The sequence below is a fragment of the Thermobia domestica genome, chromosome 9, assembly GCF_964235325.1.
Source record: "Thermobia domestica chromosome 9, izTheDome1.hap1.1, whole genome shotgun sequence".
Taxonomy (NCBI): domain Eukaryota; kingdom Metazoa; phylum Arthropoda; class Insecta; order Zygentoma; family Lepismatidae; genus Thermobia; species Thermobia domestica.
The window spans coordinates 170,300,904-170,324,341 of record NC_137462.1 but is presented as its reverse complement, the minus strand read 5'-3'; the positions used below and the strand labels follow the sequence as shown (position 1 = coordinate 170,324,341).

At 35.8% G+C, this 23,438-nt stretch overlaps 1 protein-coding gene across 4 annotated transcripts in view; it reads left to right on the top strand.

Annotated features, from left to right (window-relative positions):
• Grp170 (hypoxia up-regulated Grp170 co-chaperone protein) overlaps window positions 1-23,438 on the top strand; it is a 181,522-nt gene that overhangs the window by 33,760 nt on the left and 124,324 nt on the right. For all 4 annotated transcript variants that reach the window (XM_081772184.1, XM_081772182.1, XM_081772185.1 and 1 more), the window contains exons 4-9: window positions 280-485; window positions 6,732-6,909; window positions 8,424-8,610; window positions 9,006-9,155; window positions 10,995-11,192; window positions 20,801-20,988. In XM_081772184.1, coding sequence (XP_081628310.1) covers window positions 280-485; window positions 6,732-6,909; window positions 8,424-8,610; window positions 9,006-9,155; window positions 10,995-11,192; window positions 20,801-20,988 — 1,107 coding nt within the window. The remainder of the gene's footprint in view (window positions 1-279; window positions 486-6,731; window positions 6,910-8,423; window positions 8,611-9,005; window positions 9,156-10,994; window positions 11,193-20,800; window positions 20,989-23,438) is intronic.

Sequence of the window (23,438 nt, the reverse complement as noted above, 5' to 3'; positions counted from 1 at the left end):
GTCATATTATGTATTTTGATTTCTTATTTTATTATTACTATTGTTAAGATCACTGTTAGTTATTTATATATCTGGAGGAAACTTGATTTATATACCGGAAGAAAACCTGAGATAATATGGTAACTGCCAATAATCGTTCTTCTACAGTGGAGTATGTGGTCAAATAGATTGACAATCAAATGTGTTTTCAGTGAGATCTTACGTCGTAATACTTGATTTGCTTTACACAAAAGTAGTTCCTAAATTAACTATTCTAAATGTTATTATTTTTAATTACAGTGAAACTCAGTATACACCTGAGGAATTGCTTGGTATGCTTTTCCATAAAGCTAAGGAGTTTGCTGAGGAGTTCGCCCAGCAGCCCGTGAAGGAGGCAATACTGACTGTACCTGGGTTCTTTAATCAAGCTGAAAGAAGAGCCCTTTTGCGCGCTGCTGAACTTTCTGGACTACGTGTTTTGCAGTTGATCAATGACTACACTGCAGGTAAACAAATATGTTCACCGTATAAACTGTTTCAAGTTGAATTGATTATGGTGTCAATAAAAAAAATCCCTTAGTGGTGTGTGTGCTTCAGATAAATTTAAAACAAAATGGCTTTCAGAAGTCGTAAACAAATAAAAACCTTAAGAAAGGCCCTGATTCTACCCACACTAAAAGCCAGCAAGAATAATGGAAATATATATATATATATATATATATATATATAAAATATAAAATGAGAATTACACTGGCATGACTAAACATATCACAGAAATAATTCTTCATCAAATATTAACTGCTATTTTTAAGTCATCTTGAATATAGATATAATAACTAATATGTGATCCGTGTCTTCTTTTCCATTGTGCTGTTAAGATAAGTGGCATATACAGGATACGTGGTGCATTGGAGGCACTGTTGCTAAAGGTTTTGCGATTATATTTAGCGACTCTGGCTTTAAATTTAAAACGATTAACAAGTAATAATTCTACAATGGTAATATGACAGAATGATTAGTAACATATTACTTTCAAAGAACACAATAGTACATGGAATATTTGATAGAAGGTTCGAAGTTCAACTACCAATAAGAAGCGGTCAGTGATCATGGTTGCCTAAACAGCGTGACAGAATACTGCTGGATTGACCAGAACTCTTCCTTATGTTTTGTTTATAGTACGCCAGCTGTCAGTCAGACGCCACATTTAACCTTTCAATAGCTCAGAACTTCCCAATATGTCGTTTTCCACACGCACTGTTTATTACCACTAATAGTGTAGTTACTGTGTGTATATAATAGCTTTACTCTCTTATTCACATAAGCTGCAGTCATTTTCTGTGCTACGTTCCATAAATTATTATACTTTCTTTTGCATTAAAGTCATAAGGTTCTTGTAGATGTTGATAATAGGAAATGCGTTTTCTTTGATCGGACCTTTTCTTAACATCTCCCATAATTCTGGCGAGCTTAAGATGTCACTTTCAATTAGTCCATCAGTACAAGGTGAGCACAGAAACAGTCCCAGGTTTCAACATGCGAAGGAATATTTTGCTGAAATTTTGAACAGTGATACATAAACTCAAAAAGTTTTTGTAGCAATAATTGAAATCACAAACACTCGATGTGCACGCCACCTGTAACGCGGGAAATATCGAGGCAGTAATTAGCTCCAACCACACGTTGTGAAGCATATCCGGTGTGATGGAGTTGACAGCATCACTGATGCGTTGCATGAGGATTCTGGATTCCCCATATCCTTAAATTGTGTCTATTCACCTTTCCACTTAAGTGAAATGTCGCGTCATCGTTGAAAATGATCTTCGTCAAAAAGTTTTCGTCGTCCTCCATGAAATTTTGCATAGTCTCACAGAACTCATACCTTGTCTTGTGGCTTTAACTTCTGAACCAACTGTAGTCGGTACGGGTAACACCGCAAACGCTTGCGTAAGATCTTGCTTACTGTTGTTTGTTGCATCTGCAACTCTCTGCTAGCTTTACGTGTAGACTTCTGTGGGCTGTGTACGAAGGCTGCTCTTACGCGCTCCACAGTTTCCTCGGAGACTTGACGTCGCCCTGAATGTCCTTTTCTTTGATCACAAATGCACTCCGTCTCAATAAACGTTCTATGCCACTTCACAATGGATTTGTGTATGGGTGGATCAGCATTAAATTGTCGTTTGAAATCACGCTGCACTCTCACAAAACTGCTTGTTTTTGCAAATTGTAAAACGCACCAGCTTCGTGGCTGTGGGGTGAACGCCATTTTCGATGTTACTGCCCTCTAGCTGCCCTGGTGAAAACTAGGATTCTGAAAAGATAGATGGGAAAATACTTTGAGTTTACTGAGCTCTGTACAAAATTTCATGTAAATATTCAATTAAATGTTAATTATATGGCACTTTAAAATCAGGTACTGTTTCTGTGCTCACCCTGTATTTCTCTACACTATAAATGGGAAGAACTCTGAAGTGCAAGCAGTCCAAAGTTTCTTCGTAGTAGGGTTTATTCCAAGGCACTGATCCTCTACTCATTCTTAAGAATTCACCACAATTAGAGGAAGAGATGCCATCAAGTTGTAAGATGCCTCCTTTCGTTCTTTTATTCGAAACGTACATCAGTATTTCATTCGAAATTCGAGCTGATTCTGAACTCGCAACAACAATTTCATTATTGTAAGTGAATTATTGACAACGATAAGGAATGCAAATGTTCGATCAGAATAATCTACAGTATTGAATTGATATGGCAAACTCCTTCATGGCTAAGCGGTTAGCGTAGCGAAGAGTTCGAAGGTTTCAGTCTGACGTGAGAACACTGACGTCAAGAATAGAAATGTATGCTTAGTCTGGAAAAACTGGATTACATATTGGTTAGCACATCGGCATGCCAGTCCAGTAGCCCGTCGTATTGTTTTAATTTCGTGACATGACACACTCTTATTATAAGATCTATAATTTTATGAATATTAAGGAAATACAAGACAGTATCATTATCTGGCAGCACTTACACCCACTGCAATGTATTTCAAATTCTACTTCGTAGTTATTATTTAGGTTTGACGTACTTCGCACATATCCTAGCCGCGTAGGATCTACCGGTTCTTCGAAAGCACCAACGCTGTGTCTGGTCAGTACTTTGGTACGGGATTAAGGTAAACAAAGATGGTGTTGGCATTTCGGCTTTCACTCATCGTCGAGAGAACAAGTGGGAAACAACTGAATCTATTTTTTTTTTTTTTAAAGGAATAAAATAAAATAAAAGGGAAAAGAAAGAAAACGTCAATGAAAGTTACAGGTGCTCCTTCCCCGTACCTGCCCTTTACCGTCTGGTCGGGTTTAAGCCTTTCGGGACTTTGTCCTAAGAATTTTGAAGTTTTAATACCAAAGTAGAAGCCAATATGGCACCAACTTACGATGTGCCGTAGTTATTGTTATTTTCTTTAATATTTCTTCCTATTGTTCCCTTTGTTTTATGAAGCGTTAGCGAACGGGATGGTTATACATATGTATAATATGTACTGTATATACAGCGTGATTCAAAATGATGTGAACGATAAGGAAACGTTCTGTAAGTGATAATACTCTATCAACAATGAAATCTCCATGGAAATATTTTCAATATTATCATCAAGTTTTGTTTTGAACGAGCGTAGTAGTTTAAAATTTATCCGCTAGGTGGCAGAGTGATTAGTTCCAAGATGGCTGTCTGTGGTGCAGAGAGAGCATTTTGCGTTTTACAATTTCACGTTTGTCGGTCTGTTATTAGTGTTCAACGCGAGTTCCGCACAAAATTTCATAAAGATTCACCATCAAAGAACTCCATATCTAAGTGGTATGACAAATTCAACAGAACGGGATGCATTTGTAAAGAAAAATCGCCCGGTAGGCCGTCCACTTCAGAGGCAGATGTCGAAAGGGTTCGAACCAGTTTTCAACACAGCCCACAAAAGTCAACAAGGAGAGTTAGCAAAGAGCTTCAAATGCCTCAAACAACTGTTTGGCGTATAGTGCGTAAACATTTAAAGATTTATCCGTATCGAGTGCGGTTGTTACAACACTTAACACCTAATGATCACACATGTCGCAAAACTTTTTGTGAGTCATTTCAAGAGTTGTGCAGTGTTGATGATAATTTTTGGGGCAAACTTTGTTTCATTTGATGAGGGTACGTTCCATGTTACAGGAAGAGTGAATAAACAAAATGTTCGCATTTGGGGAACTGAGAAGCCTCACCAAATCTGTGAAATTGTGCGTGATTCACCGAAGACGAATGTGTTTTGTGCAATTTCATCTTCAAAAGTTTATGGTCCGTACTACTTTGCAGGAACTGTGACTGGACAAACATTTCTACAAATGCTTACTACGTGGCTTATGGCACAGCCCGAATCACAGTGCAAACTTCATCTATCAATTGGATGGAGTTCCATGTCACTTTCATCACAATTTCCTCAACAATAGACTGCCACACCGCTGGATTGGGCGGTCAGGTAAAAATGATCATCAGCTTTTCCGTTGGCCAGCAAGATCACCGGACTTAACCCCCTGCATTTTTTTTTTCTGTGTGGACATCTAAAAGACATTGTCTACGAACCCCCTCTACCCTAAGATGTGAATGAACTAAAAGAGCGCATCACTGCTGCAGTGCAAACTGTTGATGCAAACATGTTGAAACGGGTCTGGGCGGAATTGGAATACCGAATAGATGTATGCAGGGTAACAAAGGGGGCCCACATAGAACATTTGTGATATACTATTTTCATTTTTTTTTTTTTTTATCACAAACACTTGGAGAGTTTTAGCATTTAACTAAAATGTGAAGCTATTTGGATGATTAATAAAAAAGTTAAGGAATTGTAATCGTTCACATCATTTTGAATCACGCTGTATGTATACTGGATGTATTAAAAAGTCTGGAGCCATAGGCCAACTTTGTTATGAGTAAAGAAATAAAGATATGAAGAAATGGAAAGAGAGAAGAGTTGTTGGAAGTAGGTGAACCTGGTGAAATTTCTCCAATTGAGTCATATCTCAAACCCGTTACCCAACAATGTTGTATAGTGAGAGTCCAAGGGGGAACAATTACTGATTGGTAATGTTGATTGTTCATTTAGCATACCAGTGTGGAGCTCAAACGGATAGTGCGATTAGAAAAATCTCTATTTCCAATGACTTTTCTCTGTACATTTTTTCGTATCTTTGCTCATAACAGAGTTGGCCTATGACCCCGAACTTTTGATACATTTTTTATATATTTGCTTGTTTTTCCCTAAACAATCCTAATTATAAATACACTTTGTGCCTAATTCTTTTGACTATACGTTGAAATTGTAAGCACACTTTCATATTTGTAACCTCTTTGCAGGCATTTATTTTCATAATGATGATGATATATTAGACTTGACGACTTTCATAGTGTTTCGCTTAAACCTTTTTAGATTAAGGGCCATCCACCAAAGTATTTAACATGACTTTCTTTTAAATACCTGTAAAACGGAAGTAATATTACAATTTTGGAGAGGGGTGTAGAACATCAGAAATATTATGAAATAAGATTGAGAATTTTGAAAACGTTAGTATACTTCCAAACTATGCTATGCGCAAGTATGGGAAGTCTTACAGAACACCTGTGTCGTTCTTTTCCTTGTCAATAAATATTAGAGCGAGAAGCAGTTTGTTTATATTGATTCTTCATCCAAACAATAGATTCCATTTCCTGTCTTATGTTTCTCTACTAATAGGAAAAGTCATAGTAATTCACCATCATTTCTAGTTTCAATATTGATCTTTACACGGCAGAAATGAGAAGATTTATTTTGATACTGATTCAGCATCACAAGAATAGGTTCCATTTCCACTCTTATCTATCTATTCAAACCGGAAGTGCTGAGCTTTCTCATGGCTGTATGGTTTGCGTACGCACCTTTTGGTAAGGGAGGTTCCATTCCCGGATTAGCTCATGTAGTTCGGATCCTACGTTAAGCTATAAATTCACGTTTCTGATAGTCTCGATGCTAAAAGGGACGCAAAACTTCAGTTCAACTAAACCGAAAGTACCATTTCTGGTTTAAACTTCGATCGCCATACAGCTGAAACAGTCAGGTAGATTTCTACCAAAAACATTTGATATAAGTTCTGTGGTAGAAGAGTAAGTTCCATCTCTAGCCTTATCTGAGTACTAAAACAGGAAGCAGTAGAAATCTATAACTTCAGTTTCAGTTGATTTCAATCAAGCAAAAATTGAAAAATAAATAAGTGATTTTTTTTTCGGCGTCCTAAGAACAGATTTCATTTCCATCTGGCCCTAACTCTCTATTGAAACAATATATATATATATATATATATATATATATATGCCATTTTCGGTTTAGTATTGAATCCCCATAGTTTGAAAGTATACAGTAGTTTCACAATGTGAAATGAAACCCACTTGTTTTTAACTAGGAAATGAACTAACTTTATGACATCATAGAGCTACCATCTGTTATTTCTCGGCTGAAAGTTCTTAAAATTTTATTTCATAGTATCTACGTTCTAAGCTGCTATATACTCCAAATTTTAACATTGTCTTGTTTAACAATAATTTCAAAGAAAGAAGAAAAAGAAAGTGATGAGAATTCTATGGGAGATAACTTTAAATATAGTTATTTAAGGCCTGTCAGTTTATATGATCATTTCCTTTCTGTAATAATAATGTCCTTTTACTGTTACTTTAAATAATTAGTATCCTTTCTCATGTTTGCATTTCTGCAGTTGCATTGAATTATGGTATATTCCGACGAAAATATTTCAATGAAACCGCCCACTACATTATGTTCTTCGACATGGGAGCGTCCAGCACAACTGCCACTGTAGTCAGTTACCAACTGGTAACAACAAAAGAGAAAGGATATCCTGAGCAAAATCCTCAAGTGTCTATTATAGGCGTTGGGTGAGTAAAATATGCCATCCAAAAGTTTCTGTTGTTTATATGCAGTAGTATTAAGAGTTGATTTTAGTTATAATTTACTGTTAACGTAAAAATGGTTAATTAGGTGGAGATAAATTATTTATGAACTCTTCTCGTACATTACCTAATTATTTCGATACTCATCTAATTCCAAATGTCGTGAAATCTTAATTTTGTAGATAGTATCTACATATTCATATCACATGTTTCAAAACATACAGCGACACACTTCTCTCACTAGTGCAATCACTGACCAACGCCATATTTGTAAAATGGCTTCAAACTGTTCTTTTAGCCACGATTCTTTTGCCTATATTACTCTGTTGTTATTTTGAACTTTTCTGTACTTCAAAAATTTCTTTATTTTGGGAAAAAGAAAGAAAAACATACTAGATCTAGGTAATATGGAGGCTCTGGCAAAATATCTGGAGGTGTAAGATAGTTACGCTGACATGTTTTCATGAGAAAAGCATGATGGAATACACGAACGGAGACATTATTGTAAACCATGAATATGTTTAGAAAGCATTCCTTGACGGAGTATATATTTTCATCACGCAGCTTAACTAAAAGGATTATATAATAGATCAGTTATAGTTTACTTTTATTTATTTATTTTTTTGAATATAATCCGTCAATACCACGTTCATCCCAAATGGATAGTTAATTCTGTTATAAATGTATGGCGGTCTTCTTTAATTAGTACTTGACCATCTCATCGTTCACTGCTGTTGAGGGTCTCCCGTATATTTCTTTAATTCAGTGTTGAACCCACATCGACTCCTAAAGTATACGGTAGTTTCCCATATTTACCGCTGTTCAAGTACACTTTCCCCAAATTTAGTTAATCAGGGTATTCACAAGCTTATTAAATGTGTCTTCCTCCATGACAGAAATCCACGTATTCTTTATCTATTGATTGTTCAGTAATGATTTATAATTAATATACTCTTAATATTCTATTTTATATAAAATGCTATTCCATTAATCGGTAGTGTTTCAGAGATTCATTGTGAAATATCCTTCAATTGCGTGTTACGTGTGCATCCATCTTTAAAGAGAAAATAAATGAAAAAATATTCAAACAATAAAGGAGGATGAGGTAATTCAGTAGAATAAAATATAAATAAATAAATTAAAGTAGAGGGAGTGCTGCAAATGAGATCGTAACAATACTTGGTGATGGAGGTAATCTTTTGCAGTGGAAGCATATTTTTTCCTTTCATTTCTGTTCGTGAGATATAACCATATTCTTGGAACTAAGAATGCTGTATAAAAACTAATCCTCTTTTTGAATGACTGGCTTTTGAGAATTAAGTACTCTTGGATGGGTTCGTTCTAAAATAATGAACTCTAAAAAGTGATAAATGAGAATGTGTTTTCTTTCTTTCTTTCTTTCTTTATCATGGAAAATCTGTTAGTTTTTGATCGGTGTGATTTTTAATCTTTTTAATTTTCAAATGAAATTTTACAAGTATAATAATTTTCTTTCGTAGATATGACCGAACTCTTGGAGGTTTGGAGATCCAATTGAGGCTAAGAAATTACCTTGCCAAAAAATTCAATGAAATGAAGAAAACGCCAAACGATGTGTTTAAGAATCCTAGAGCAATGGCGAAGTTGTTTAAAGAGGCAGGTCGAGTGAAAAATGTTCTCAGTGCGAATTCGGATCATATTGCTCAGGTAAATATTGTTTCTTAGTCGTTAGGTTGCAAATCTACAAAGAAATTGTCAATCATTTGACTTTAACTTTCTAATTTCGAATGAAAGTTAATCATTAGTTCAGTTTTGCACGTTTACGTCAGAATGGAAGAAAATAATTGCAAATGAATAAAAATGGAAGAACAGATAAAATTAATGTAGTGAGAGAGAACAGGAAAATGCCGAGAAAAACCCTTGGAAAGCTTGTCCACTTCAGGTTCACGTGATCTGGTCGAACAGGGACCTTTTGCACGAAAAGTGAACTATTTTATCCAACTGAGCTATGTCCTGTTTCCTTTTTAATTTTTAATAAAACATCATTATTATTCGTATAAGAAAGTCGATACGTATCACTAAAATTGCTGCTATTTTTGTAGGTAGAAGGCCTTCTTGATGATCAAGACTTCCGGTTGCAAGTTACACGAGAAGATTTGGAGAAAATGTGTGCAGATTTATTTGACAGAGTTAGATTGCCTGTAGAAATGGCTCTCAAAACATCGGGATTAACGATGGATACAATAAGCCAGGTATTGTGCTTTTGTTTTTCAATATTACACAGTGAAATTGCTTTGCTAGCGTGTGTTGTTGGTCCAAATAAATTTAATATTTATATCTATGACTTGAGAATGTGTAATTTTTTAATACATTTGTAAAGTGCCCTTTGTTTCATGTGAAAATCTAGACCTGATGAGTAGTGCTATAGTATAGAAAGAAAAGTATTCCTTCATGACCAAGAGATCTTTAGTTCCAACACGCGTGGTCTTTGGTTTGATTCTCAATGAGAGTACTAGCTTTGTATTTAAACCTAAATACAACACTAAACACCTAAACACTGTTATAATTCGAGATAATGCTTTAAATGGTTAATAAAGTATTATCTCGAATTATAACACTGTTTCCAAGTAGAAAAAAATTGAAAGCTAAACGGTTTAATTGCTCTCCTGGAAAGTTCGGCTTTGAGTTACGAGGTTTTGCACTTTCGCCGTCGAAAAGTTATAATGAAGTTTTTAGTTTATTGATAAATTTGAAATATTTTTTTTCACAAAGTCTCTTACATTTTCAGAACAATTATTTCTGTAAAACATTTTTGTCCTTGAACGTTAACCTAATATATCTATAAACAATTCATTGGAACTAGTGTATCCAGTGATTTGCACTTTTTTTTTTTTTTAATCCTATTGAGAGACCTATTTTCTTTTATTCTTGAAATTTTCAGGATTTTCTCTTTTGAATGCAGCAATTAAATGCGTTTTCGTGTTAAAATGCGAAAACCATGGTGGAAACGCAGTTATCTCTCCGCTAACTTGAAATATTTAAAAAAGCACAGAATTCCCCAGGCAAAATGTCGCGGAAAGGAACTTTTTTTTCTTTCGTTCTTCAAAAAAGCCTTTTATTTATTTATTTATTTATTTTTACAAGTTCTCGTATGTCTACTAGGAAATGTTGCACAAAACACAGTACAAGAAAGAATGAAAAAAACCTTAACAAAAGATAGCTGAAAAGAACAAATTGATGTGTAACTTATAGATTTGCAGTAACAAAGAAAACTTTGGAAAGGTGAAGTTAATAAGAAATTAGCATTAATATAGAAGTGAACGATATCAACAAGTCTTATTTCAAATAATAGAAAAAATAAGATTATGAGAACTTAACTTCCGTTTTAAAGATACTATTATTTTCAAGCGTCAATGATAGTGAAGAGTCTTGTAATCTTGGGCGAAAAAAAGAAAAAATCAAAGTTTAGATTTCAATGGATACTAAAACTTTAAAGTATACATTTTAACACACTACTTTATGTAAAAGAGCAAATATTATTTGTTTGCTACGTCATTGAGTTACATTTTGCTGTGATATTTCACAAGCTACACTGTTTGCTTTATTTGATAGACCTTTTGTTCTGGATTTTTAAACAGCTACATATTTATGTTCCTCTTGCTTATGGTTAAAAAAAAAAAAAAAGATAACTTCAGTTACTTGGTCTCAAAATTAAGTAGATTAGCACTCTACTCTCTTTTGGAAATTGATCAAGTCTACACAGAATATCTACTACAAACGTATAGTCGAAATTTCGTATGATGATCAAATTACCATAGAGAATCTGGGAGAGTCAGGAAAATATTTTGGACTATACATCAAGTAAAAGTGAGAATGCCCTCATATTCAACTTAATTGAATTACAGAATATGATTTTATGTGCGCCAGCTTTCCTCTGATTCCTTCCTAATATCAAAATTGTCAGTTGTATTTGACTTCAAAAACTTAACGCATAAGCATCTCATAATGTAGACGATGACTTTAGTGTTTAAGTATGTGTCCAATACTATCTTCAAGCTATATTTGATTTTATTGTTACATTGTTTTTTCAGGTTGTTCTTGTAGGTGCTGGCACTAGAGTTCCCAAAATACAAGAGAAACTCCAGGAAGTAGTAGGAATAGAACTAAGTAAAAATTTAAATACGGACGAGGCAGCAGCTTTGGGAGCTGTGTATAAAGCGGCGGATCTCAGTACGGGATTTAAAGTGAAAAAATTCATTACTAAGGATGCAGTACTGTTCCCTATACAGGTAACATGGCTTTATTTGACATTAATCACATTTCCTTTAGTTGTACACCATAGATAAATTGAAGTGTTCTGGTGTTCAACCTGATATCTAGACACACAAAAGACTTAGTGGTTTGTCTTTTCGTTGTAGTAACATTCCTTGCAGACTGAGTACTCATAGTAATATTTATTTCTAAAGAAAGATAAGTTGGCCATTGTATTCAGAACTGTCAGCATTCAATACAGATTGTAATATTAGTTATTACTTAATTTATTTTATGATTTAGTTTTTCTTTTCGTCCTTCAATGTGATTCTCAGAAAACCTACTAAGGTACGAGGAGCATCTCGAAAGTAAGTTTACAAAGCATATTTGGCAGTAATCATATTTTACTTGTATATAAATCAATGCATGTTGTGTTCTACCGTCACCAAGACGATTGCGGCATTTGTCTAACCATGAGGCAGTGCCATTGTCGTAAAATGTGGGATCCTGATTGTTGAACCAGCATTCCACCTCTGTTTTAATATCGTCAGTTTGGAATTTGTGCCGTCCAAGATGAATCACAGGGCGCTAGATCAGGGCTTTAATGTGGATATTCCACATATTCCCACGGAAAGTGTCGCAGCAGTTCTTCAATGTCGGTGCAATGTGTGGCAGCGTGTAACATTTTGCTATAGTTACATGCTGTCTAACGTGTGTCATACAAGAGCGTACCAAAAATAAGTTCACAAGGAAATGAGGAAGATATTAAAGCAGTGGTGCAACTTTGGCTTAATAGTTGGGATCTCACATTTTACGAAAGTAGTATCGACAAGCTCGTCTCACAGTTAGACAAATGCCACAATCTTCGACTATGTTGAATAATAAAGTTTTAACTGAAGCTCGTAATATGCATTCGTGTTTATACAAAACACAGAATATTATTACTCTAAAATATGCCATGTAAGCTTACTTTTAAGACGCCCCTCTTAAATATATTTCAAATATATTACTAATTCAAATATACCTAAACAACAATAATAAAATATGCTAGAGAAATGTTTTTCGTGTATGTAATGCTCAATAAATGATGTTCATACAGTTCTTTGTAGATCTTATGTTTAGTGCTGTAATTAAATCCGAGGTAACTATTAAGGCATTAAAGATTGAAGTGACCAGGATATGCTTTACGATTGCTCATTTGTATCGCTTACAGATTATTTAGAAGATATTTGTAGCATAATAATAATAATAATAATAATAATATATATATATATATATATATATATATATATATACAGGGTGGGCCATTTTAATTAATCCACGGAAATATCTAAAAAATGATAAAACATAGAAGAAATGTTTGAAGTACACGTTATATATTGCTAAGGGGGAAAACCATTTCCGCCAAAAGTACCCCTCTCCACCCCCCGGAAATGGGGGTAACGGGGGGTAACTTTGAAATGTCAAATGGGAACATGGGTCGAGTAATACCTCGTTCGAAAGGTCTTGGAAAACTAAGTAACGCTGTACTAAAATTTGTTTCATATGGAGCACCAGTTTCAAAATGGCCGCCATGATATAGTTCGGAAACTCCAGTAGCCGTAGTATGAAAACCATGGGAGGTAAATGAATGGAACAAAATTGAAATGCGTAAATATCATAGGGCATATCGAATGATGTGACCCCTGCGATCCCAGCGTCTTTCCTGAAGGGATCTTGTGAGCTAACTTCAAAATTTCAATGTCCGACCGGACAACGGTTCGGGCGTACGCTTGACCTACCCAATGCTGTTTGGAAGGCAGACTTCAGGGATAGAGAATTAGTGCACTCAGTTAATGCGGATTGCCACAGTCAAGGGCGCCCATAAGGGGGGCAAGGGGGGCTCTCGCCCCCCTAGAGGAAATTGTGCTTCGGAATATCGAAAACTCAATAGAATTTTTAGAATAGCTACGGCAAAATTTGAAACTATATTTGAAATGTCGCTTTTTCTTGCCTCCCTTGGAAACCACAACATGGGCGCCCTTGGCCACAGTTACATTTTGATTAACTATTAGCACTCATGTTATATTGTGAGCTTGAGGGACGAAACAGTGTGTACGTATATCCCCGAAATGCTTTCCGAATAACCAGCACGCATTGCATAAAAGTTTCTGTGGCGACGGAGATTAGCAAATTCACACGTTTGTAAGTTCCAGCAACAGCATTATTCGACAACTTCTTTCGTATAACGTTCTTTCTGTTTTCGCATCAAATCATACTTACCCATACAGATATGCGTTACCATTCAAATAAAATTTCGCCTTTTTATAGTCACTACAGCGTCATCCTTACAAACAAATGTTTCAACCATACCATACCTATTTGTAAGGTAGCCTTAATTTGCGAATTAAAGTAGAGTTCTCATTTGAACTTTCACTGTTACTTTCCACCCCGCTCACATACAGAGCACAGGAAAATATTATTTTGCAGGACTTGGATATCTCTCTATACATTATGGCAATTTTACTCTAACATTTTTATCTCTGTTGTATCATTCTTGAGCCTTGGAACGCCTCCGTGGTTTTCCTATTTAATTTCCGTTATTTTCATTTATCTCTACCCGTATTCATACTATGAGCACTAGACGTTTTCTTAGACACATTCACCATGTCTTGGCGATCATTTTGAAAACGGTGTCTCATGTCGAAAATATTCTTACAGAGGCTGTTTGATATTCATTTGTCTATGTAACATGATGTTACTCGCTTCAAGTTGCTATTTGAAATTTTCAAGTTGGCCCCGGATACCTTTCAGTGGGGTCACCCCGACAACACCTCTCGATGTGCCTTACGTCAGTTACCTACTCTAGTTTTTCTTCTGTTGATTTATCTCCAATCGCTTTCATACTACGGATACTAAACCTTTTCTCTGACACTGATACTATGTTTCGGCGGCCTTTTGAGAACACTGAAATTTCACCTCAATCGTTTCCTCCTGCAAGATGTTTGATTTTGCAAGATTTATCGAACGAGATACCACTCGACTCATGTTACTATTTGAAATCTTGAAGTTAGCCCCCAAGACCCCTTCAGGGAGGCCACTGGGATCACAAGGACCACACTATTCGATATGCCCTATGATATTTACGTATTTCAATTTTGTTCCATTCATTTACCTCCCATGGTTTTCATGCTACGGCTACTGGAGTTTCCGAAATATATCATGGCGGCCATTTTGAAACTGGTGCTCCATATGAAATAAATTTTGGTACAGCGTTACTTAGTTTTCCAAGACCTTTCGAACGAGGTATTACTCGACCCATGTTCCCATTTGACATTTCAAAGTTACCCCCCGTTACCCCCATTTCCGGGGGGTGGGGAGGGGTACTTTTGGCGGAAATGGTTTTCCCCCTTAGCAATATATAACGTGTACTTCAAACATTTCTTCTATGTTTTATCATTTTTTAGATATTTCCGTGGATTAATTAAAATGGCCCACCCTGTATATATATATATATATATATATATATATATTTTTTAATGGAACATTGCCTTGAAATGTTATGTAAAGGAAAGTACGTGTAATGAGAATGTCAATGATATTTATTGCACGCATCTAGTGTAAGTAACGTAGGACGAGTGCTTATGTTCCAGTCAACAGCACAAGTACGAGACAAGCAACATGGGCCAAACTATGTTCTAGTGTTCCCAACACAACACACATTCACAAGCTACGTTCAAAATTATGTCCATTAGTTGTTCGACAAGCCTCCAGCCTGGTATGTAAAGATTATTTTACATGTAACATTTCAATGGAAATGGTAGAACAGACTGCAGTAATGCGGCGCTTCATATCGTCGAGTGTCGCTTGTGTATCCTTGTACACGGTGTCTTTTACCATTCCCTACAGAAAAAATCTAAAGGTTGAATCGGGGATCGGCCTGGCCATCGTTATTCTAATCCAACGATGAGGAAACTTTTTATATTAAGTCTCTCATTATAAGCTGGACAGACATCGTGCTGGAACCACATATTCCTTCGTTAGAAAACAAGAGGAAAGACAAATCAGGTGCAGTTTGGTCTAATGCCCATTCAAAAATCGTTGGAAGTATGGTGATCACATTTTTATCACATTACATGATAAAAATTGGACGGTAGAGAATACGAACGACATGTGCTGACTAGGTCAGAACCCCTTGCAATAGAACGTGTAGTAACGTGAGGATCTACCGCGAGAGCAGCTACAACACTAACCTCAACCACACCCGAATCATGGTTTGTTCCTTGTATGACGACGAGGTGTTCCGGTTTCCCATAGTTGGATAAAGAGGTTCACGAATAATTGTCGGCTTTGTTTACGTCTGGTTGGGTATCTCTCGGCGTACACCGTATGCAACAGCACAGGATTCTTCCTATATTCGCCATACACCAACAACAGCATGTCAATTTTCTCAGTATTCTTCTCCATTTTCTCGAGCAACTCTATTAAGTCTTACTTCCTTGAATTTTCACAATTAGTGACGAGGACGTTCCCATGTACTGCGAAGCACACCCGACCTCGAACCATAGCATGGACATTACCTGGACTGTTTTTCCCACCTGGACTGTTGAACAAAGCATTGGCACTCAACCTTGATTTCTTTCGACGATCGCTCTTGATGCGTTTGGACTAGATGTATACAGTAAATACCATTGACATTTTCACCATTGTTCCATTTAAAGAAATAACATTGTTTTGTACAAAACCTCATTCGATTGATTTCTGGAAACGACGCATCGATTTTATTTTCCATTTCCGACCTATTCACGGTACAAGTTTTAGGTGAATCACGCGGTATATGCAGAGTGCATTCAGGAGGTCGTACATTTTAAAAGTTTTTAATTGTGCTTAGAATAAGACACAAAATGAAAATTAAAAAAAAAAAAAAAAAAAAGCATATTCCTAGTTATGATTGTTCTCACTAACTGGCGATAATCAATATGTAAATTAGTATATAAAAATTTCTCAATTAGTGTCTGTGCAGTAGCTATATATTCAGAGGCGGACTGGGCTGCCCGGATACCCGGAAGTTTCCGGGTGGGCCCTGCCCTCTGCAGAAACCACTTAAGATATTGCTCGATTAGTTATAACTAATCCAAAACTAGTTCTTTCATAGTAACCAGGGGCTCGCAGTGCTAGCGAAGTGGGGCGGGCACTAGGGAAAGAGGGCTCTGCACAATTCGTAGCCTTGTTTTTTGAAAAATCAATAAGACAATAGAGTCTCAAAAATACTTATAAGTTATTAACTGGAAAATGTAATCTCATCCATAATTTATGTATTCAATAATGTGATGTGCAATCGATAACATATAAAGAGCATGGAGCTGATTCTCCTACGGTAAGGAAACCGTGTTAGACATGGAGTTGTTGGACGCAAATGGTGTCGATAAATAATGGTCCCCTGAGCACAGCGGTGATGTCAGGAAACGGGCACAACGCTCCAGAAATCGGGCCCTGAAGTTTTGAGCTTGGTCTCTTCTATTCACCAATGAAATTTGTAGTTCTTGGACGTGGGAGATGGCAATGGAAAGGTCGTGGTCTCCTGAGCACAGTAGTGATATCACAAATCGAGCCCGGGGCCTGATGCCCTCAGATATCAAGCCCCGAAAGTGTCGAGTCCCTTCTATTCATCAATGAAACATGGGGCTTTTGGACGTTGGTGGTTGCATTGGAAAGGGTCGGTTTACCCTGAGCACACCGGTGATGTAAATCTGGCCCGGGGCCCGAATCCCAAGAAATCGAGCCTCAAAGGATGTTCATGCCATATTCTCCATGCTTTTTGCTCAGAAAAGTAAGTTCTCTCATTGTCCTGCCGGAATGTTATTCAACCGAACATTACTGTAATGCCGCATGCCAGTAAGGGACAGCACAATATATTTGATATCGAATAGAAGGAACTTGAGCCCAAACATGTGGGGCTCGAATTCTAGGGTTTCAGGCTACATAACTGATTTCTAACATCACCGCTGTGCTCAGAGGACCCGGTTCTTTCCAACGCCATAACTCGCGTTTCCAACTCCGTGTCTAACACGGTTTCCTTACTGTAGGAGGATTTTCATGGAATATTCTCCATTTTCTTATCCAAGAGTAACAAGGACATTACGAAGCTGTGGGAATTAACAAAGCATTAGATTGGGACAATTCCTTTTTATCTTGTATGTAAAGTATACGGAAAATAGTGAACCCCAATTGAAACGCACCAGTCCTTTTTTGCAAATCTTTATTTTTTAATCCTTTCCGTCTGTCGGGACTTTTAAGTTCCATTTTCTTTGCTCATACTTTATTTATCTGTATGATGTCGAAACCTGTCTGCCTGACGGGACTTCTGAGTCCCCTTTCCCCTCAGCATTGTTGAGAAACAATAGAAACAAAATTTATTTTTATATAGTATAATGTACCCTCAATTTACTATAATTTACTATCATATCAAATTATAGTAACAAAAATATAATTCAGTCGGAAAAGGGTAGACTTATGATTTTTGTTTTTATTTTTTACTTGTTTTTAAAATTCGGGTACAAGGAGGTCTCCATTGTTGATGCAATCATAAAGAGAAAGGTGTATACCAAGATGGGGTTTCTAATTTGGTATACTTAACAATAGTGCACGAATATTGACGAGGGCCCATTTGCAAATATTGCGAAGGTCGGGGGCACGCAGTTTGTTACGCTACTAATAATAACATTAAAAATAATATAATTTAAATGCATGTGTTATGGGGAGTAATTCATCCTAGGGAAATGTCTGGATTACACAGGTCATATGGGTCTGTAATGCGAAGGGGTCCCCGAAGCAAACAGGTTACGGAAAGATATTACAATTAATCATTGTCGTAACTTGGAACCCGATTAACGATGAGCTTTCTGGTATTTTCTTAACACTTCATTTTACAGCGATTAGCAATAAAGCATGATTTCACCCTTTCCAATCCCTAGAAAATAAATTTTACAATCAAAATCACACTTTTTATTAACTTGCAACACCGATTGCTTTTACTACCCTGTAAAACTGCGAAAAAAAAGAACCATGCTCATTGTTGTAACCCGAACTTGTTCTTTATTTAAAAAAAAAAAAAAAAAAAGCAGAATTGAAAAGCGTAAAAAAAAATAACTCAATTATAGTTAAGTAAACACTATTCGGAATATTCTAGTATATTTGTGACACCAAAACTGTAGTAAGAATTATGTTGTGTGTGCGATTCTCTAAGCGTAGAACTTTCATTTGGCGAATTTGGTTTCCTTTAAAATCTGAAAGTGATGGAATCGAGAAAAAGTACACGATTAACACAAAATCCAAAGAAAGAAAAATCCAGACATCAGAAACGTAAAGAAGCAGAGAATAACGCACTTGTCGCAGCTAGAAGTGATCCAAAGAAGTGAAAACTGCTTTTTCTACCAATTTCTGAAACTGTGAAGGTAAGCTTTGTATTTTTTATTTGAATTTGTCGGATATCAGGTACGAAGCAGTTTACCTCAATAGAAATAACAAGGAGACTACGGTTACCCACGACCAGTGCCGGATTAATTCGTGTGAAGACTTCTAAGCTACCCAAACCCCCCCCCCCTCCTCGCTCAAAAAAAAAAAAAAAAAAAAAAGTAGCTAAGGAAAAGTAAAAACAAGATTGAACTTTTGTGTACGCGCTCTAGTGGGAAAGCAACAATATTGAACTAACTCTAAGTGAAAAAATATGTACATTGGCCTCTAAATTGGAAATAACCATCCTGCTATGCATTACATTACATGTATCGAAGTTCACACCTACACCGGACGTTTTATAGACTGATAGCTGGAAGGAAATAAGGTTTTACGAAGGAAATTGTCATTTTAAGTTGCTATCTGTATAGGGAAAAAAGAAACTCTATTTGAATAGGCATTTATGGCATTTGTGACCTAAGCCCGTCTCAAGACCCGGGGATGACGTGCCCCAACGCACGCCTCCGAGCAGAGAGATTAAGAAGAGAGCGCTCAGGGCCTTAGTCAAGGTATTCCTTGTCCACAAGCGTTCATTCCTAAAAGGGCAGTCCAGACTCCAGACTAACTCGGTATCCATCAAGGCTCTTAAGCATAATTCTCCGGGTGGGCCCTTGTACTCCCAGTCCGCCTCTGTATATATTTAACACTCACCAGGTTCAGTACATAGTAAGCTTCCAAAAATAAATAAATAACAGTAAACTCAAGCCAAGACTTATTTTTTTATTTTAACTGATTTTCAAATTGTTTCCGTTTGCAGCCACAACTAATATTTTAAGAATTGATTTACAATAAACGCATTATCTTGATTTTATTGTTATGGGTTAAAGGAAATTCCTAACAAGAACAGAAGATCAAAAAGATATTTTATACAAGTCATTCACAGATTGAAAACAATACTTATAAATAGTTTCATATCAAAACAAAAAACTCTCTTAATACAGTTCTCGATACTTTAAGTAATAATACAAAATCATTGATAATTTCGAGAAAAACCAACGGTTTTACTAAACCAATATGAGAATAGGTTCTTGACGAAGAGAAGTGAAGGTGTATTTATTTGATGTTAATCGATGTTCAGCATTTTAGGACAAGGTTTTATTAATAAAAACTATATTAATTTAGCAAAATACTTAAAAATATGAAAAATTTAAGAACTCTTAAATTTCTACATAATTATCACAGTATTGTGAGCGGTAATATTTAATGAAAAAAGCAAAAAGGCTAGTACTCACCGCAAAAGATATATAGTAGCTTTCTTCTACGTCCAAAAAGTAGCGCTTTCGGAAGTATCCTCTTCCATCGGCTTGTTTAAAATTCAAAAAGGATTTCAAACATGAAGGAAAATTTAAAAGGTAAAAGGTTAAGAAATGTAAAAACAAATCTTCTGTCAAAAAATTAAACACATGGGAATGGCACTCATTGTCATTGAACACTGCTGTCCACTGTTTTCTTGATTTCCAGATGGCAGAAGTATGTAGTGAAAAAATTACTCCAAATAATATTTATTTCTCTTCTGTCTAAATTAAGTATAGGTCTCTCTTTATGGGTGTAATATGATTCTTTGATTGCTAATAAAACTCCCAACTGACCAAAGCAGTATATATATTTTAAGATTATATATTTATGTTACAGTTTCGGCTATGTAACATAGCCTTCCTCACACATTACATAGCCGAAACTGTAACACAAATACATAATCTTAAAATATATATACTGCTTTGGTCAGTTGGGAGTTTTATTAGCAATTTTAAATTTTCCAAAGCTGCAATGGATTCTTTAATGTTTCGTTCCGTTGCTATTTTTGTTTTTTCATAATACAGTTCTCTTCCAATGTGCTTAATCTTTTGACAGAAGATTTGTTTTTATATTTCTTAACCTTCTTTTACCCTTCCGAATTCTCCTTTATGTCTTAAACCCCTGTTTGAATTTTAAACAAGCCGAAAAAGCAAGAGGATACTTCCGAAAGCGCTACTTTTTGGACGTAGAAGAAATCTCTCCCATATATCTTTTGCGGTTAGTATTAGCGTTTTTTAGTTTTCTCACTTTCATATTTTTGTTTAGATTTTCTGTATTATCTTTTACTCAGATCATTTGTTTAAACTGTTATATTAATGTTGCAGATTAAAGCAGGAGACTGTGTATTGATTTTTTGTAGGTTGTGTTCGAAAAAGAAGTGAGTGGGGACAGCGGATCTAAAACATCAAGAACTGTGAAGAGAATGCTGTTTGGTCCTATGAACCCCTACCCACAAAAGAAAATCCTTACATTTAATAACCGTGTCAGTGATTTCTCTTTCAATGTTGGATATGCTGATTTGGAAGGACTTCCTCCACACGAAATAGAGTAAGTGTTTGTTATTAATTACTTATCTACTAATAGGTAGTCGGATATATACATAAATACTTCAAACATTCTATTTATTGTAAACTATAAGTGCAACTAATCTCGTTACAACCAAGTTACCAATATCTTTTCTTTTTTTTTTTCCAAGAAAACACACAATGTGTTGTATAAGCCATTTTTTCATCTTTCTAATCGGCGTATTCTAATAATTAAATCCTTTCTTCTACCATGTACATTCTATCTTCACAGTGTTATCCTATTTAGTAATTTCAAATTGTGCTCTGTTAAGATCGTCGGTATGAAATAATTCTATAATACGATAGTAATGATTTTCTTTTTAATTAAACGTTTCAGTTGTGCTCTCTCCCCAGAAATCGCATTCGGAACCACGTACACCAAAAGCGCACGCGCTAGCCACTTGTTCATCTGGAGAGGATAATAATAATATTCAAACTGACCATCTAAAATTAACGATCAGTCATGTCTTTGTAACACGCACTGAAGATGCAGAAAGAAAAGTCGTAGTTCACTATTGCAAGAGTTTCTGATGGAACAGTAGACCGAGTTATGACGAATTTCATACGTAGCCCACAGATCAACACGGACGCCAGTCAGGAACTTTATATTCTGCACCGAACTATCTGGAAGATTTTGTAAACATGATTGCGAGGCCACCATATTTCTGAACGCCCCGTTGCAACAGTTGCACTTTGCCATTATAATTGGTCAATCTTGTAACCTCTTCACATTAGTTAATTCTGCCTGAGATAAGTAAAATTTCCATAGTTAATTCCCATGTTATAAAATTTACTTCTTGATGGAGGAAAATATCGATAACGGAGCTATTGATCCGCAGATTATTTCATTATACGTTATAATACCTGACAAAAATACTTCTGGAGAGGCTTAGTACCCACCCACGCAGACACTTTGTGTTGAATCGTCAAAACTAGCAAATCTTTACTGATTCTCTTCAGAAATAGCCCACAACATACTAGTTAAGGATTAATTATATAACGTAAAACAGATAAACATTATACGATTACTTCTTAGTTTTTGAATATTTTACTTCAATTTGTCTATTTTCATTTTCCATTTCAGTATTTAGTTTGCTGATTTTAGTGCCTATTACTAAACACTCCAAGTAAATGATGAAGAAAAAAGTAGTAGTTTGGTCTGAGATCGATCCAGGAACCCTTAGAACCAGTGTCGAACGCTCTACTACTGAGCTAGTCATCCATATTTTATTACTTGACATATAGACAGAGCAATTATTACATTCTTTCGTCCATTTCCATAGCCCAATCAGACTACCGCGTTTGCTCAGTCTGAACGTATAAACAACACATTGCATCGCCTTGAAAATAGAATAGACATAACATGCATAACGTTGAGATAAGAATAGAGTGGACATCACGTATATAATGTCGAGGTGCTAAGTTATTTTTCTCATGCACTCACAGGAACGGAACGGGAAATTTTTAAACAACGTTGCCATGTTTTAAAATGCATCATTGGCAGGATTTGTATAATACCTCATATCTCGGAAGGTACATGCCTTACCGTCCCCAAATTATGCTCATTAGGGCATACAGCGTTCCTTTGTTGACTTCGAAGATAATGTAATTGAGAACTTATCCAAGTTATTGCACCACTTTCAACCTTGCTAATTTTCTCCTCTCTTGTAGCAACACTGTTCACCTGATTCTTTGGGGTATTGCGTGAATTCAAAGAGTTCTAATATCTCTTTGATTTCCACTGCACATACATTTTTATATCCTCTTCGTATATTGCGCAAAACTAGTTTTAAATTGCCACTGGCATATTAAATATCTCATAATTATCTTATATTATCTCATAAAATTGGCAATACTAAGCGTCAAGTGTGGTATTTGGGTTGGTGACTGTTCATTGAGTCTTGTTGCCTAATACGTACGAAGGTGTCCCCCCCTCCTCCTTATAGTTGCTTCGTGCCAAGTTTCGCATCTCTCCCTCTTTCGGGTTCTTCGTTACCACAGTTGGACTTTATAAATGGTTCATCGTGTGTATTTGTTCCTCTTATCAGCTTTTAAAGCAAATTTACATTTAGCCTTCATCTTTCTTTTTTTTTTTTTTTTTTTTTTTAATTAATTATTATAGAAAATTGGTTCTTCAGATTTTCAATTCTAATTTCACATAGTTTTTGTTTATATAAAATACAAGTAACTTCTGGTTTTTTCCCGTCTTGATAACACTTAATCACCTAATACTATAAAAATACAAAAGAACACTGCAATGACACTAGACTAAAAATGTGTAGTCCTGAGTTCTTGGAACTTTCTTAGAGCTTAATTATTCTCATATTAGATTCTTTCGTTATTTTATTCTTCTCCTTCTGTCCTCTCATCTTTTTTCCACACTTTTTGAAATGTATCTTGTTACATTAAAAATATCTTGTTAAATTCTTCAGG